This window comes from Piliocolobus tephrosceles, chromosome 17 (genome assembly GCF_002776525.5).
Source record: "Piliocolobus tephrosceles isolate RC106 chromosome 17, ASM277652v3, whole genome shotgun sequence".
NCBI lineage: Eukaryota > Metazoa > Chordata > Mammalia > Primates > Cercopithecidae > Piliocolobus > Piliocolobus tephrosceles.
Window position 1 is genome coordinate 18,689,023 of NC_045450.1, and position 16,854 is coordinate 18,705,876.

At 48.3% G+C, this 16,854-nt stretch overlaps 2 protein-coding genes across 2 annotated transcripts in view; one reads left to right on the plus strand and one right to left on the minus strand.

Annotated features, from left to right (window-relative positions):
• The window catches only part of IQCK (IQ motif containing K), a 133,288-nt gene extending 131,322 nt beyond the window's left edge, over positions 1 to 1,966 (plus strand). The window contains exon 9 of the mRNA XM_023225017.2: positions 1 to 1,966. Within this exon, the coding sequence (XP_023080785.1) occupies positions 1 to 62 (62 nt within the window). The 3' untranslated portion in view covers positions 63 to 1,966.
• GPRC5B (G protein-coupled receptor class C group 5 member B) overlaps positions 803 to 16,854 on the minus strand; it is a 27,848-nt gene continuing 11,796 nt past the window's right edge. The window contains exons 2-4 of the mRNA XM_023225012.3: positions 15,330 to 16,360; positions 5,354 to 5,490; positions 803 to 4,043 (exon numbers count right to left, since the gene is read on the minus strand). Of these exons, the coding sequence (XP_023080780.1) occupies positions 3,999 to 4,043; positions 5,354 to 5,490; positions 15,330 to 16,359 (1,212 nt within the window). The 5' untranslated portion in view covers position 16,360 and the 3' untranslated portion in view covers positions 803 to 3,998. The remainder of the gene's footprint in view (positions 4,044 to 5,353; positions 5,491 to 15,329; positions 16,361 to 16,854) is intronic.

A 16,854-nucleotide genomic window follows, 5' to 3' on the forward strand; every position in this document is an offset into this window, starting at 1 on the left:
TGAAATGCAAAATGGAGGATGATGTGGTACCTGCAGGCAAAATGAAAATTCCATCATCTTAACCACAACTAAGATGTATCTTTGCCCATTTGAGCACAAGTTACCTCGTGCAAGGAAAATGTCCAAAGTATGCTTTCTCTCTTGTGATTTCTTTAACAAGACTTGGAACATATGAAAACGGAATCTTTTCTGTACAAGATAGGATTCATTGCAAACAAGCTTTAGTGCAAGTAGTTTAGAAAAGAAAGGACCAGTCTTCACTTTCTGCATTATCCTCACATTTTATTCATTCATCCAGATTATTTCTTCAGTGCCTCAGGAGTATCCTTCTACACCAGCTGCTGTTAAAATGTACAATGAGCTCTAGTCCCAAGGGATACAGAAGTGCTCTTATTACCAGTTTTCCCACTGTTGGCCACTTTTGCAAAGATCCGTATTCTAATTTAAGTCCCCAACCTCTGAATTTGGTTTTAAGTTTACCTAGTGACTGACTACTCTTTTTGTAACAAAAGACCTTATACTTATGATCATTTCCAAAGGAGACCACCACTTTTACTGCAAACCCAACAAGATGAGACACTTAAACCCAGACAGATGTAACAAAGGATTTCTGTTGTCTAAGTCCCAAAGTATTATATAGAAAGTTTCTGCTTTTATGGGTAAATAAGCTTATTATCTTAATTTGTTCTGTGGTTTGCCATTAACCAAGATTCTCCCGTTTAAAATGCCACAGACTGAGCCTCAGGGCAGATCCAAAAGCCTAGTAGTTGCACTGAGTTGTTTTCACAAGCTACCACACGTCTTAAGTAAATAGTAAAGCCTTTATTTTTGTGTTAAGAACAGCATTTTGAAAATAAAACCTATCTGCCCATGCTTTACAACCTTTTAAATTTGTAATATTTATATAGTCATTTATGGTACATATTGATTGTCTTGAAATTTCTTTAACTTCTTTTTTATAAGTATGCAACAGTCAGCCAGGGGGAAGATAAAGGTACATTATAAAACACACATTAATGCATTTAATAAATATATATTATCTATCAAAAATGAGCCTTAGCTCTTCATCAATTAATAAAAAGCACCTGCTGAGGACTCCTGTAAGCTGGTATCATCATTGCATCATTGGATTATAAAAGCCACAATGCTCCCTTTCAGCTTGAGGTTTGGCCTGAGGCGTTCAACTCAGCCTCGGCCAACCAAGACCACCACCCGAATTCACCCTTGTTCAGTGGGCCCTGACGGCATCTGGGCTACAAAAAAAAAAAACACTGGGCGCCCAACTTCCAACAACTGGATCTTCAACTCTGGAAACCCTGGAGATGCACAGAACTTCCCAGTTTGTAAGCTGTCAGAGCTGACTCCCTCTCTTCCCACCCTCCATTCCCAGTGGGGAGAAATCCAGGCTAGAATGACAATTTTCTATTAAAAGGGGGGACAAGAGTGGCTGTTATAGTCCCAAAGCGATGTTAACAACCAGACACGGAACGATTTGTGCTTACAATGAGAGATTTTGATCACAGATGCTCTCCTTCCAGGTCGTTTTCCCTAAACGAGTCTTGTTTACACAAACAGATCTTAAAGAGAGGTGCCATTTAATTTTGTCTTTAAACCTTGCTCCACGGGGGGCAGCTGGCTGCTACAGTCTTGGCAAAGATGCCTCTTGGTACTTTTCAGGTAAAGTCATTAGAAAAAGAACAGCGCTCTCCCTTCTCCCCTCACTCCCACCTCCGCCCCCATGATGAAGGCCTTCAGCCCACTCTCAACCTTAAAAGCCAAAATAAAACAAAACCCTAAGTGCAATAACATATCAGATTTAAAAGGGGGGTAAAGGTCTTATTAAGTGAGGCTTCCCATGGCTCAAAGATGGCTCTGTTCTTAGGTTGGGGAAGCATGACTTTCCATGGCAGCCATTTGTGCTGTGCTCACCTTGTATGCTTGGACAATAAAGAACTTAGAAAACGAACGTGTGAATTGCTCCATCGTGTGAATGGTATCAGAAAGCTCCAAAGGACTCCAGAGAGCGGGGGTGAGTAACCATTTCCTGGCACGAGAATGTGTAATGCTGTCGTTTTTCACCGGACGGGACCGAGGTGTTTGAAGATTTCTTTCTTTTCAGAACACCAGGTCTGCATGCAACCGCCCCCACCCCCACCCCAGGTCCTGGCTTCATTCCCTCCCACCCCTCCCCAGGACTCTTACGTTTTCAGTCCACGCAATGACCGGAACGGGATTCTCTAGAAGCAAGCACATGCTCTGGGCAGAGGCGGGGTGCTTCCGGGGAGGTCAGGTGGGGGCGGCATTCTGGGGCCATGCGTTTTCTTCCCCATGCGTGGTAACACAAGGAAATGCACTAGCTGTTAAGGAAAACTCCAAGAAGGGCCACACAGGGAAGGCCAGATTGGCCTTATTTTCCCCAATGCTTTGCAAGGATGGGGTGGGGAGGGGAGACAGCAGAGACTAGGGCCTTGAGAAGTATCAAAAGGTTTATTAAAACATACTCAGCTCAGACGTACTGGCTTATGAAGAGGTCAGTCCTCCCCCGGCCCCCAAACACTAACCTTTTTCATTTTTCTTTAGAGGTTAAAGGCTTATGGGTAGTTTTGTAGAAAAAGCAATGTAGTGATTAGAGTATCTGCAGAAGGACCCACCCTCATGTATACATTCCATGCCGTCAGGTTAAAACTCTTTGCTTTGAATCGATGCTAGAGGTTATGCTGGCCAAACAGTGCAGAGAACATGGGGGCTTTGAATGGCCGAGATGTTCGAAATGCTAAGTAACAAAGGAATGACTTGCTCAGGACAGATGGAAACCATGACAGAAACAATGGGCTTGGAAAAGGGCCGTTTTCATGGAACCTGCAGAAAAACCAAGACAAAATATCCCCCACACCCTCCAAAAGCAACAAGAAACCCTCATGTGATCCATTCCACCCGGGAACTTTCACCATATCAACGGAAAGGACCCGAGGTGTCACTGCTTGCGAGGCAGCGGGAGGTCATCTCTGCATCCTAGTGGGCACCCCGGAAGCCCCGCTAGGTGACATCATCACAGAAAACCTGCCGTGGCGCCTGCCTTCCAACCTGCCTCCTGGAGGTGCTTTCAGCTGGTGACCACATTGGAGCTCTTGAAATGAACAAGGGAATAAAATTGGGAAAGGGTTTGGAGAAACACCCGTAAGTGTAGGAACAGGGCGAGATGATCAAGGGAAGAAGGGACTGCTGCCCCAAGCCAGAGTATTTCTATGGCTCTACCAGGGAAGGGGGTGGGGCCTGTGTTCTCGCCATAGATGCTAGAGCAAGTGCCCCATAGAAGGAACAGTGGTTGATCACTTTCCAAATGTGATGGTCACTTCATCTCCCAGAGGGCCTCTTCTTTGGCACATGCCAGGGTCCTCCACCTCTACTGGCTGTAAATCTCACCCCACGATTCAGTTGGGCCTCGCCTTGGAATCTCACCCACAACCTCAACTCTCTTGACCCCCCTGAAATGTGCAAACCACCAGGCAAGCCAGTGGCAAAGTCCCCATTTGTCCTCCTCAACGCAACGGTCATCTCCAAGAGGCCACCTGGGGTCCAGCACTTGCTGGGGAGGGGTGATAGAGTGGGAGCCCCCCACCTCCAACCAACACCAGCCTGGCCCACCAGCTGTGAATTTGGTTCTGTTCTACCCCCAGAGGATGAAACAGTCTTCCCAGCCACATTTTCGAGTGAGCCTAATACTATTTGCAATTAGCTTTGCTTTAGTTTGCGGGGATTGAGGTTGGTCTGGTATTATGTGTCTGTGTGTGTGGCAGGGGAGGGGCGGGCAGTCGGTGTTAGCTTTTCAGTTCGTCAGTGTTCACATTTACACGAAATCCCCTTGGCTAGGATTTCCAAATTTCCTGGCTGTGAGGCGGCCTGGTTCGGCTACTGTTACCGATTTCTCCCTCAAGAAAGACACAGCCAGGGAGGGAAATCGGTAAGAGAGATTCTGATTCTCTGGAACTTAAAGTCTTTCACCAAAGGTGTCTTCCTGTGTGACTTGGCGGAGCAGTTGGGATCTGGAATAACACATAAGGATAACACACTGAGAACTCTGTGCTTCGCAAAAATCAACATTAGAAACCGATGCGTAAACAACGCGGCAAAAATAAGTTACCTTGCTTTTATCTAGATGGGCCAACTAATCCCAGGAGAGGCAGCAATGACTGTGTGTCATGCTGCTGTGGTTCTTGGGAAGCCCAGCTCCCTTTTCTAGAATCATCCACCCCTAAGGAATGTAAGTTCAACTCATTCACTTTCTGTCTTGACTATTTTTTCACACACCGGCCTTGAAGGAAACAGGAGGGCTTAAGAGTGACGGATGGGGGCTTTTCTAACCATATTTATTATAACACACAGGCCGAATGCTTGTGAATCAGGCTTTTCTTGGCACAGGACAATAAAACAGCCCAGTGGTTGGCAGGGGGTTTTAAGAATGCAAATCTGTGATTCTGTCTTTGAGCCTGTTCCAAACCAATGCAAACCAATGCCTAGCATACCATTCCAAAGGGCCAGGAAAACCTAAATTCCCTCTAGAGATCAAAGACCATCCCTAATTTACATCAAAAAAAAACCAAAAACAAAAACAAAAAGAATGTTCAGGTTGAGTTATGGAGTTGGAACATGATATAAAGAATGGAAACCCAATTTACACATGTAAACTGGCTCAGGCCTTGTTTCTGAAAGAAGCATGTAGCTATGTTTGGAAATTAAATGTGGGGATGAGAGTGCATCTTTGGATTGCTGGAGAAACAAAATAATGTCATTCCACCGAGGCAAACGTAAACAATGACAATTCTGCTGAAGGTCTGTTTGGCATCAGATAGTAGTAAACCTGCTTCTGTGTTTGAGGGAGAGAAATAGTAACTCCTTCAATTTCTTAAGACCTCTCTTAGGGAATGGGAGAACGTGGTACCCAGCTGGGGGGAATCAACAGAGGGATGACCGGGGACCTTAAACTAGGTTGGATGTCAGCAAAATCTGCTAGGGGCGCTCCATCATTCTGGGCTTTTTCCAAGAGTCACCTCCCAGAGACAAAGCTGGGGCACTCCATCACGAAAGCCAAATAATTCAGTTGGTGCAAAAGCCTCAAGGATTAGGAACTCTTTCAAACGAATCTACAGATGGTTTTCTAAACAGAGGTGGGTATCCCGTGTGTGGAGAAAAGGGGTAGAAAGGGGAAGAAGAAAACAGCATTGCATGCGTTTGCGCTGCGGTCCTTGCAGGCCACATGAGCAGCCTCCACGGAGGAGTATGTCCCTGTTGAAGCTGCTCCCCCACACCGTAGACTCCTAGGCTTCCTACCCCCACATCACATCTTGATACTTACGGTCCCACCGTTGAGCACGACGGCCATCTCAGTTGGCTGATACACGTTGCTTCTAAACGGAGCACTGGGTCTTTTCCCCAAGCTGCCACTGGGTCTTTTTCCCAAGCTGCCGTTAGGAAATCCCGCTGTTCGGAGAGCTGGGGGAGGGAGGGATTGGCAAGACAACATCACCAAAAAAAAGACACAATTTTGTTTTCTTCCTCTGCAACACCACCACGCTGCGGGCACCCCCATCCACCCAGCCCAGTGGCTCCTCCCCTTTGTCACAAGCCTGATTCAAAACAAAAGTCACAAAGGGGCTTTGTTCTCAGGCTCTCTAGGAGCCTGACCCATCTCAGTGGGTTTGGGAAAAGCTGCTGTAGAGACCAGGGGAAGGAGGCTCATGGTGGGGCCCGTAGCCTCCCCCAAGCCACGCAGCCACTGCAGGCCATGGGTGACAGGCGCCTTCTCACTACAGAAAGCCATTCATGTAAAGTTCAGCATCACGCTACACAGAACTGCTTGCTGTTTCTGGACACACACTGAGGAGGAAGCTGCTAAGAGTCTTCACTGGAAAGTGACCAGGGATGAGAACAGGGAGACTCTAAACACAAGTGTAGGGTTATTCCAAACAAGAATAAAAGGGAGACCTAAAGCCAAGATGGTATGTCGGCACTTTTTCCCTCTGAAAGATGGGTAAAACCAGTGTTTCTTATATACTGTACTTTTAGAGATTTGAATTTCCTTTTTGTTAAAGAAAAACTAACATGAAAAGACATGGAGGAATCTTTAAAAAAAAAAAAAAGGTAGAAGCTGGGTGCAGTGACTCAAGCCTGTAATCCCTAATCCTAGCATTTTGGGAGGCCAAGGTGGGTGGATCACTTGAGGTCAGGAGTTCGAGACCAGCCTGGCCAACATGGCAAAAACCCCTCTCTACTAATAATACAACAATTAGCTAGGTGTGGTGGTGCGCACCTGTAATCCCAGCTACTCGAGAGGCTGCGGCATAAGAATCGCTTAAACCTGGGAGGTAAAGGTTGCAGTGAGCCAAGATTGCACCACTGCACTCCAGTGTGGGTGACAGAGTGAAACTGTGTCTCAAAAACAGAAGAGTCTTCCCTGAAGGGAGCCACTTTTCGTGCTAAAAAGCAACAAGAGAGTTTGTTCTTGTTTTTTGTTTGTCTGTTTATTTGTTTTGCAAATTACTTGGGGCAGGGACCAAAATCAACTTAGTTATACAGTTAAGCTTCATAGAGTGCCAACCAGGAGCCAGGCACTGTGCAATGTACTTTATATACATTAACCATTAACTCATTTCATTTTCTTCCTTTCTTTTTAACTCATTTCATTTCCATCGCATGATAGGTCCTTTTTTTTTTTTTTTTTTTTTTTGACAAGCTCTCGCTGTTGTCCAGGCTAGAATGCAGTGGCACGATCATAGTTCACTGCAGCCTTGGATTCCCAGGCTCAAGCGATCCTCCTGCCTCAACCTCCTGAGTAGCTGGGACTACAGACACATGCCACCATGCCTGCATAATTTTTTAATATATTTTTTGTAGAGATGGGGTCCCACTTTGTTGCCCAGGCTGACTACGTGTACTTTCATTATTTCCACTTTGCTTGGGGCACAGAGAGGCTAAATAACTTGCCCAAGGTCACACAGTTGGTAAGGGGCACAGTCAGCATTGGGACCCAGGCAAGGAATCTGTATTCTTTTTTTTTTTTTTTTTTGAGACAGAGTCTCGCTCTGTCGCCCAGGCTGGAGTGCAGTGGCGTAATCTTAACTCATTGCAACCTCCACCTCCCAGATTAAAGTGATTCTCGGGCCTCAGCCTCCTAAGTAGCTGGGACCACAAGCACGCGCCACCATGCCCAGCTAATTTTTGTGTTTTTAGCAGAGACAGGGTTTCGCCATGGTGGCCAAGCTGGTCTCCAACTCCTGACCTCAAGTGATCCACCCACCTCGGCCTCCCAAAGTGCTGGGATTACAGGAATGAGCCACCATGCCCAGCTGGCATTCGATTCTTATAGGATCTCAAACCCTATGGAGAACTGTGGATGCGAGGGATCTAGGTTGCGCATTCCTTATGAGAATCTAATGATGATCTAAGGTGGAACAGTTTCATCCTGAAACCGCCCCCCAATCCCCCCAAACTTGGTCCATGGAAAGATTGTCTTCCATGGTGCCAAAAAGGCTGGGGACAGCTGCTTTAGCCTACTCACATTGGATTTTTTATTACTTGCAACTTACTTCAAGAAGCCCAACTAACACCATACCCAGACCTGGGCCAGAGAGAAAGGCAACCAAGGCTCACCCACCTTGCTTAGGACCTCTCCTAAGACAAGGAGGTCCCATTAGGAATCAAAGCTCAAATGGCTGAATGCCAGCCTTTTCTTGCATAGACCCTGCATGTGATGCTAGGCTGGCCTTGCCTCCAACACCAACTCGGGACCTTCCAGCAAGAAGCAAAAGGTCATTTTAAATAGGCCTTGGCCCTCATGAGATCTGAGAGCCCAAAGCCCCTAATAGAGGAAAGAACACTTTTCTTTCTTGCTCTGTTGAAAGTGAACATTTCATGTGCCTTGTTAATGCTTTCCAAGATGTGATCCAAAGTGCTACATCTCTCAGTGTATTTTAATCTTTTATCACATACCTTATGCCTTGTTGATACTTATTAATAAGCAGCAGGTAAGTGAGGTTGTATATATCTGAGGTCTCACTCAGTGGAAGGATATAGGGCCTGGAGGCTTCTGAGGCTTGGCAAAGCCACAGGCCAGCCTGGAGAATGCCCTTCCCACCGCATGAGCATGTCAGGGATGGACTCTCAAAGGAGGAGAACCCAAAAGGCTAAAATGCAAGAGAAACTGGGCCAACCATAGCTCCTCGGCACCAGCTATTCTGTGAGACCCAAAGGCTCAAGGATAAGGCCTCTGCCTCATGGGGCCTGGTTCCTAAAATACAAGCTGGCTGAGGTCAGCACCAAAGATGCCAACAGCTGTTCCTCCTGTGGTAGGGGAGCATGCCAGATAGTCCCCAGCCAGCAAAGCAAGGGTTTCTAGAACAAAGGCTATCTAGCCAGGACTCCAACTTAGCCTTTCTGTGGGAGTTTTGCCCGGTCTCAAAGGAATTTTTTTTTTTGTTTTGAATCAGGGTCTCTGTCTCAGGCTAGGGTACAGTGTGTGAATATGGCTCACTGCAGCCTCGACCTCCCTAGCTCAAGTCACCCTCTCACCTCAGCCTCCCAAGTAGCAGGGACTACAGGCACACGCCACCATGCCTGGCTTATTTTTATATTTTTTTTGTAGAGACAGGGTCTCCCTATGTTGCTCTGGCTGGTCTCTAAATTCCTGAGCTCAAGTAATCCTCCTGCCTCAGCCTCCCAAAGAGCTGGGATACAGTTGTGAGCCACTGCGCCCAGCTTCATGTGAATTTTGGTGGACACACATTTGGGATGATTCAAAAGAAGGCTATGTTTTAAAAAGTCTGACAACACCCAGGGTTGCTGAAGAAATGAAGAGATGGGGCTCTGATGCATTTATCAAGGGGAAGAACAGTCCACTGGTCTACCTTTCTGGGGTGCCATCTGGCAGTATGTACAGTAATTCCTCACTTAATGCCATCAAAAGGTTCTTGAAAACTGCGACTTAAGTGAAGGAACGTACAAGAGGTCCTTGAATAGTGTCATTGTTTTGCTAGCGAAATTGATCAGGAAAAAGACTGGTTTTATTACACATCATTTCACTTAAAGTCAGTTTGCAAGAACCTGCTAATAATGTCAAGTGAAGATTTACTGTATCAAGATTTGAAGTGCAGACTCTTTAACCCATATCTAGAAAATTTTTTTGCAAGGAGTGAATTGATTAAAAGCCTGAAGATGAATGCATAAGAATGTTCATTGCAGCACTGTTTATCATCGAGAGCCAGAAGCAGGCAGAAGATTCACCAGCTGAAGATCAAAAAATTAAGTGACAGGGCCTAATGGCAAGCTCTGCATCATTGAAAGGAGACTGTAGCTCTGCAGTTACTGATCTGCAGCTACCTCCGTAACATTGATTTAAAGTAAGCACACTGAAGAACATCACTCAGACCAGTGGTTTCAACCTGGTTACATCTGAGAATCACTTGGAGAGCTTAGAAAACACCTAATCCCAAACTCAGACTTAATCACAATTGATCAAGCATTGTTTTTTGTTTTTTTTTTTGTTTGAGACGGAGTCTCACTCTGTCGCCCAGACTGGAGTGCAGTGGCACGATCTCAGCTCACTGCAATCTCCGCTTCCCAGGTTCAAGCAATTCTGCCTCAGCCTCCCGAGTAGCTGGGATTACAGGCATGTGCCACCATGCCCAGCTAATTTTTTTGTATTTTTAGTAGAGACGGGGTTTCACCATATTGGCCAGGCTGGTCTCGAACTCCTGACCTTGTGATCCACCCACCTCGGCCTCCCAAAGTGCTGGGACTGCACCCGGCCAAGCACTGGTAATTTTTTAAAGCAGCCCAAGTGATCGTAATGTGTAGCCTGGTTAAGAAGCACTCTGCCCTATTGTGTGTGAGTGTGGAAGCAAACCGTTGCCCCTGGGCAAAGGGATTTTAAGCAATTTTTGTTTATTATTGTTTTTTATTTTTATTTTTCATTTGAGATAAAGTCTCCCTTTGTCACCCAGGCTGGGGTGCAGTGACGCGATCTCAGCTCACTGTAACCTCCGCCTCCCCGTTTCAAGCGATTCTCCCATTCTCCCACCTCAGCCTCCTGAGCGAGTACCTGGGATTACAGGCATGCACCACCATGCCCAGCTATTTATTATTACCATTTTTTTTTTTTGGATTTTAGTAGAGACAGGGGTGTCACCATGTTGCCCAGGGTGGTCTCCAACTTTTGAGCTAAAGCAATCTGCCCGCCTCAGCCTCCCAAAGTGCTGGGATTACAGGTGTGAGCCACCGCACCTGGCTATTATTTTTACTTGTTGAACCTACATGATTCCGCTGATTCTATATGATTATTGTTGCTTATCTGCCGCCAAGAAGGAGTGATAAAGGTGTTTTTGTTTTGGAAAAGAAAGAGGGGAATGGAAAGACAACTTCCTTGGCTTTGGAATGTGTCACTGTGAAACGGATGTGAAACAGATAGGGAGGGCGGCACCTCCAGACTCTCCATCACCCCTGCGCCAGCCCCAGCTCTGCGGACACCAACCTGGATCCCAGAGCCCTTGCATCTCTGGATCTTATCTGGCTATAAAGTCTTGGCTGCATTTTTACAAGAAAGGATGTAAGTAATGGAATTCAGGAAACCAACTTTTTCTCTTCCTGCTCTGCCGTGTATTTATAGCTTACGCTTGAACAAGCTGCCTGACATCCCTGGGCTCAGTTTTCCACTCTGTAAAATGGGTCTGATAGTCCTCATCTTTCCAAATGCACAGAGTTGTCCTGACACCTCAGTGAGATGAGGGGCGCTTAAGTGCTTTATGAAGAGGAGGGTAATTCCATGGCACAAGAGTCAGGCATGTGGCCTCTGGAGCTATCCCGCCTGGGTTCAACCTCTTGGCTTTGCCTGGATTTAAACTCTGTCTCTGCCTGGGTTCAAATTCCGGCTCTGCCTCTTGGGCAAACTGCTTAGCCTTTCTGTGCCTCAGTTTCCTATCTGCAAATCAGAACTCATGGAGTTACTGCAGAGATTAAAAGAGATCAGTCACTAAAATGCTCAGAATGATAGTGGGCCCCCAGGAAGCCCCCAGCAGAGGTTAGTTATCTTACACTGTAAAGGCCGTAATACTTGGGTAACTCTGGCATCGTGGTTTTACTTCAAGAAAATGGAACCATCATGTTCAACAACACACTGATTCTTCACCTTTTGGGGTCACAGGTGGCTTTGAGAATCTGACAAAGCCATAGAACAATTCCCTAGAGAAACGTATGTTAAAACCTCTTCTCCAGTGTGATGATATTAGATGGTAGAGCCTTTGGGAGGTGATAAGGCCATCAGGATGGAGCCTTCATGAATGAGATTCGTGTCCTTATAAAAGAGGCTCCATGGCCGGGCGCAGGGGCTCACGTCTGTAATCCCAGCACTTTGGGAGACTGAAGCGGGCAGATCACAAGGTCAGGAGTTTGAGACTATACTGGCCAACATAGTGAAACCCCGTCTCTACTAAAAATACAAAAATTAGCCGGGTGTGGTGGCACGCACATCTCGAGGGTCCATCTCAGGTAGTCCCAGCTACTTAGGAGGCTGAGGCAGGAGAATTGCTTGAACCCAGGAGGTGGAGGTTGCAGTGAGCTGAGACCACACCATTGCACTCCAGCCCGGGTGACAGAGTGAGACTCCATCTAGAAAACAAAACAAAACAAAACAAAATAAAACAAAACAAAAAAAAGGGGCTGGGTGCAGTGGCTCATGCCTGTAATTCCAACACTTTGGGAGGCTGAGGTGGGTGAATCACCTGAGGTCAGGAGTTTGAGACAAGCTTGAACAACATGGAGAAACCCTGTCTCTACTAAAAATACAAAATTAGCCGGGTGTGGTGGCGCATGCCTGTATTCTCAGCTACTTGGGAGGCTGAGCCAGGAGAATTGCTTGAACCCTGGAAGTGGAGGTTGTGGTGAGCCGAGATCATGCCATTGCACTCCAGCCTGGGCAACAAGAGTGAAATTCCATCTCAAGAAAAAAAAAAAAAAGGAAAACATGAATGCATAAAAGTTTGTACCCCGTTTCAGGAGTTATTGCTGTTTTTGAGTTCCATGGGGAGTTTGGGCCAGCAAAGAGATGGCCCAACCAGGACCCCAGGAACTGACCAGCTCCTGATCTCTGCTCACCACATTCCCTGAAGGGGCCTCTGGGTTCCCAGTGCTGATCTCTGTCCTGATCCCTATCTTCTGGCATCCCAGGGAGCCAGCCTCCAAGCTGGGCTGACTCTGCCATCCCTGCCAAATTTCAACAAACACGGGCTTGCTGACTTGGAACTTCATAGTAGGAAGAGAGCAGCTGATAAAAGCCACACTGGGATTTCCAGCCCTATCTAGCAGAGGGGCTACGGGCGTTCCCTCCTGTAGGTTTGGCCAGTGGGAAGGGGCCCATCCAGGTGGGAAGGAGGGATGTGGATGACCTTGGATAGGATGAGCAGCTACTGAGCATGGCCCATGCACCAGGCCGCTGGGTGAATGTCACTGAAGAGGGAATCATGATAATCTGAAGTCCTCGGGCAAGTCATTTAACTCTCAGAGCCTCCATTTATTCACTCCTAAGATGGGGATAATAACAAGACCTGCCTCATTAGGTGGTAGTGAGGACTAATGAGCTAATGCAAGTCAAATATTTACAATAGTGGCCGGGCGCAGTGGCTCATGTCTGTAATGCCAGCACTTCAGGAGGCCAAGGCGGGTGGATCACATGAGGTCAGGAGTTCAAGACCAGCCTGGGCAACATGGTGAAACCCTGTCTCTACTAAAAATACAAAAATCAGCCAGGTGTGGTGGTGGGTGCCTGTAATCCCAGCTACTCGGGAGGTTGAGGCAGGAGAATCACTTGAACCTGGGAGACGGAGGCTGCAGTGAGCTGAGATCGCATCACTGCACTCCAGTCCAGCCTGCTGGGTGACAGAGTGAGACACTGCCTCAAAAAAAAAAAAAAAAGCACAATAGTGCCTGACACATAGTTAGTGCTCAACAAATGATGACAATCTAGTTATTATTATTATGAATGTTATAGCCCCTGATGCATCTTTCTCAAAGAACCGAGAAAGGGCAAGCTTATTTAATCTCAAGTGCTGGGACCCTGGCTGACTCCCTTCAGGTAATGATTCTAAGAGATACTTCTCAAGTGTCAATAGCAGGGGATTTGGGTTCCTGTATCACATCCCCTAGGCAGGTCCTAGTGGGTTCCTATGCCACAGCTCCTAGATAGGACCTCACTTCTGAAGCCCCCTGCAGCAGTAGCAGATAGCCCTGGGTACCCAAAAACGTCCATCTCAAGTGCTCAGCAAATCTGTTTTTCTGCCTTGGAACAGATGATACTTATCCACCCCAGTCACCAGAATTATAGGGGATGTTAATAACACTTGGAAGCCCAGTGCTATGGCTCATGCCTGTAATCACAGCACTTTGGGAAGCCGAGGTGGGGGGAATCACTTGGGCTCAGGAATTCGAGACCACCCTAGGCAACATAGTGAGACTCCGTGTCTATCAAAATAAAAAATAAGTTAACTGGGTGTGGTGGCGTGTGCCTGTGGTCCCAGCTACTCGGGAGGCTGAGGTGGGAGGACTGCTTGAGCCCAGGAGGTCAAGGCTGCGTGCACTGTGATTGTGCCACTGTACTCTAGCCTGGGCAACAGAGCGAGACTCAATCCATAAAGACAAAAACCAAAACCAAATAACACTGGGAGATGGGAGCTGGTTGACAGATGCCCCAGCCTCCTTTTCTTCCTGGACCAATTCTGAGGCTCATTCAGCCTATGTCCTCAGAGGATTCCCAGCACGAATGAGCCTTTGCTGCCCGTGGTGGTAACTAGCTCATTAATGTACCTGTTTTATCATTTCTGCCTTCTCAGTCTCATTCTCCCTGCCCTCTCCCTTGCAGGGACCACGGCCCCACTAAACCACCTGCACTGGAGCCCTTGTCTCAGATTCTGCTTTCAGGGGAAGCCGAGTAAGATGCACAGAGAACACAGCAGGTACCAAGAGGGCTTTGTACTCACTGTGTTCCTTCTCCTAACAGCTCTATGAGGTACAGTCTCTTACTATTTCTAGTTCACAGACGAGAAAACTGAGGCTTATAAAAGTAATATAATTTGTTCAAAGCCACAGCAGAGGCAGAATTTGAACCCAGACATCTGGCTCCAGGGCCCAAATTAGTACATTCCTGGTAACTGAGGTAGGAGAGGGGATGGGAGCAATTCCCGCTGTGGCCCCCTACATCCATCCAGCACATGGGTTGCAGGCTCAAATGCTTGGGGGAGCCACGGAATTAATGTTACTATGCTATATATAGCAGCTGGGTCAGGAGCAATAGAGAGTGGTGGAGAGTGTGGTGAACAGAAAAGTGGATTCCCATCTGAAGGGCAGCCACAGCTCCAGGAGGGGCCAGAGGCAGGGTCTTCTAGTGCACATGGTCTCAAGTCAGTTTCAGACCATTGCAACCCAGTGGAAATGTTGGTCCAGTGTTGCCAGATTCAACTTTGCAAAAGAAGCCGGAAACCTGTATTTTTAAAATAAATTGGCTGGCAATTGGTAGGGGGAAAAAAAATCTTAATAAAAATCCATATCCAGAGCTTTGAGAGGCTGAGGCGGGAGGATCATTTGAGCCCAGGAGTTTGAGACCTGCCTGGGCCACATAATGAGACCCTGTCTCTACAAAGAATAAAAAAATTAGCTGGACATGGTGGCGCATGCATGCAGTCCCAGCTACTCGGGAGGCTGGCTGAGGTGGGAGCATTACTTTAGCCCAGGAGTTTTAGGCTGCAGTGAGCTATGATCATGCCACTGCACTCAGCCTGGGCAACAGAACAAGACCCTGTCTCAAAAACAAAAACAACAACAACAAAACCCAAACCCTGCTGAGCGCGGTGGCTCACTCCTATAATCCCAGCACTTTGGAAGGCCGAGATGGGCATATCATCTGAGGTCAGGAATACAAGACCAAGCTCGCCAACATAGTGAAACCCCATCTCTACTAAAAATACAAAAATTAGCTGAGCATGGTGGCACATGCTTGTAGTCCCAGCTACTCGGGAGGCTGAGGCAGCAGAATCACTTGAACCCAGGAGGCGGAGGTTGCAGTGAGCTGAGATTGCGCCATTGCACTCCAGCCTGGGTGACTAGAGCGAAAATCCGTCTCAAACAAACAAACAACCCAAACCATATCTGGGCCAGTTTCAGCACAGGAGCCAACGTTTGTGGGTTCTGATCTGCTATGACTGTCCCAGGCACTGGGACTGCCCATCCCCACTGCAGAGGAGGAAGAGCGTCCTTTGAGACGCTCTGACCCAGCCAGGCGGTGCCCACTTTACCTGCATTGTGTTCATCCATGGAGAAGGCCTTGTTCTCCATATAGGCCCGCGGCAGCTGCACGTCCTCCTCGAAGGCTGTCTCCCGCATCCTGGGCTGCGACGTGTCGAAGTAGTTGGGCGTGTTCTCCTGCAGGGCCGGCAGAAGGGTGCAGTGGATCTCAGGGATGGCATGGAAGATGACGAAGACCCAGCCGCTGGCCGCCAGCGTGATGGCCAAGGTGGGGTCGTTCCAGGCATCTCCTTGCTGCAGCTTGACATTGCCGAAGAGGTACATGGTCATCCAGGCCACCCAGATGAGCACAGAGAGGAAGGCTGTGATGAGGAGGAAGGCCCCGTTCAGCTTCCACCTCTTGAACTTGCCACACAGAGCGAAGAGGGCCAGCCCCAGGGTGACCACCAGCAGTACCATGTCGTAGATGAGGGCCATCACAAAGTCCATGGGCTCGTAGGCGCAGGCCGGCCTCGTGTCGCGCAGCACGGTGAGCACCAGCCACTCCACAGCGATGATGACTTGTACCAGCATCAGGCACAGCGCCAGGCCCACCAGCTGCCAGCCCGCGGGGCCCGTGCCGTGCCGCACCAGCCTCCGCACGCGCCACGCCTGGCTCAGCAGGCAGGAGAAGCACAGCGCAAAGAGGACGCCCCAGAGGAAGCGGCGGACGGAGCAGATGGTCTCGTCCTCCTGGATGATGAAGGCGAATGTCAGCCCGAAGAGGCCCAGGGTCCCCAGGAGGAAGAGAAAGTGGAGGCCCACGGGGCTCTTCTTCTCCTTCTCCTTGATGAAGGGCAGCCGCACCAGGAGGATGAGCATCAGGAGCAGTGTGATCAGGGCGCCCGCCCCGGCCACCGCCTCCACCACGATGCCCCAGATGGCGTCCAGGTCGCACAGGGACACGTACTGAGGGAGGAGGTCCAGCCCGCACCCTCGGGACGTGCTGGCGTTTTCAGAGGCCACCGAGGTGATCACAAAGAGCAGGAGGAAGGTGAGCACCTGGTGAGCTCTCATCTTTCTCTCTGATGCCACGAACATTCTAGAAAAGCCAAAGGGGGAAGGAAAGATCAATTCATTGGAAGACTACCCCTCTCCTGACTTCTTAAAGACCCGCCTCTCGTTTTGGGTCCCATCTGTACCCTTGGCTGGGTGCAGTGAAGAACCATGAATCATCACCGCTGGTGGCTGGAGGACAGGGTGGGAGGGAGGCCAACTTCTCTCTATACCCTTTTGTATTCTTTGAATTTGATACTCTGTGCCACGTCAGACCTCTTGAAAAATAAGGGGCAGGCTGGGCACGGTGGCTTATGCTTGTAATCCCAGCGGTTTGGGAGGCAGAGATGGGTGGATCACGAGGTCAGGAGTTCAAGACCAGCCTGGCCAACACAGTGAAACGCCATCTCTACTGAAAAATACAAAAATTTGCTGGGTGTGTGTCAGGCACCTGTAATCCCAGCTACTTGGGAGGCTGAGGCAGGAGAATTGCTTGAACCTGGGAGGCGGAGGTTGCAGTGAGCCGAGATCGCGCCACTA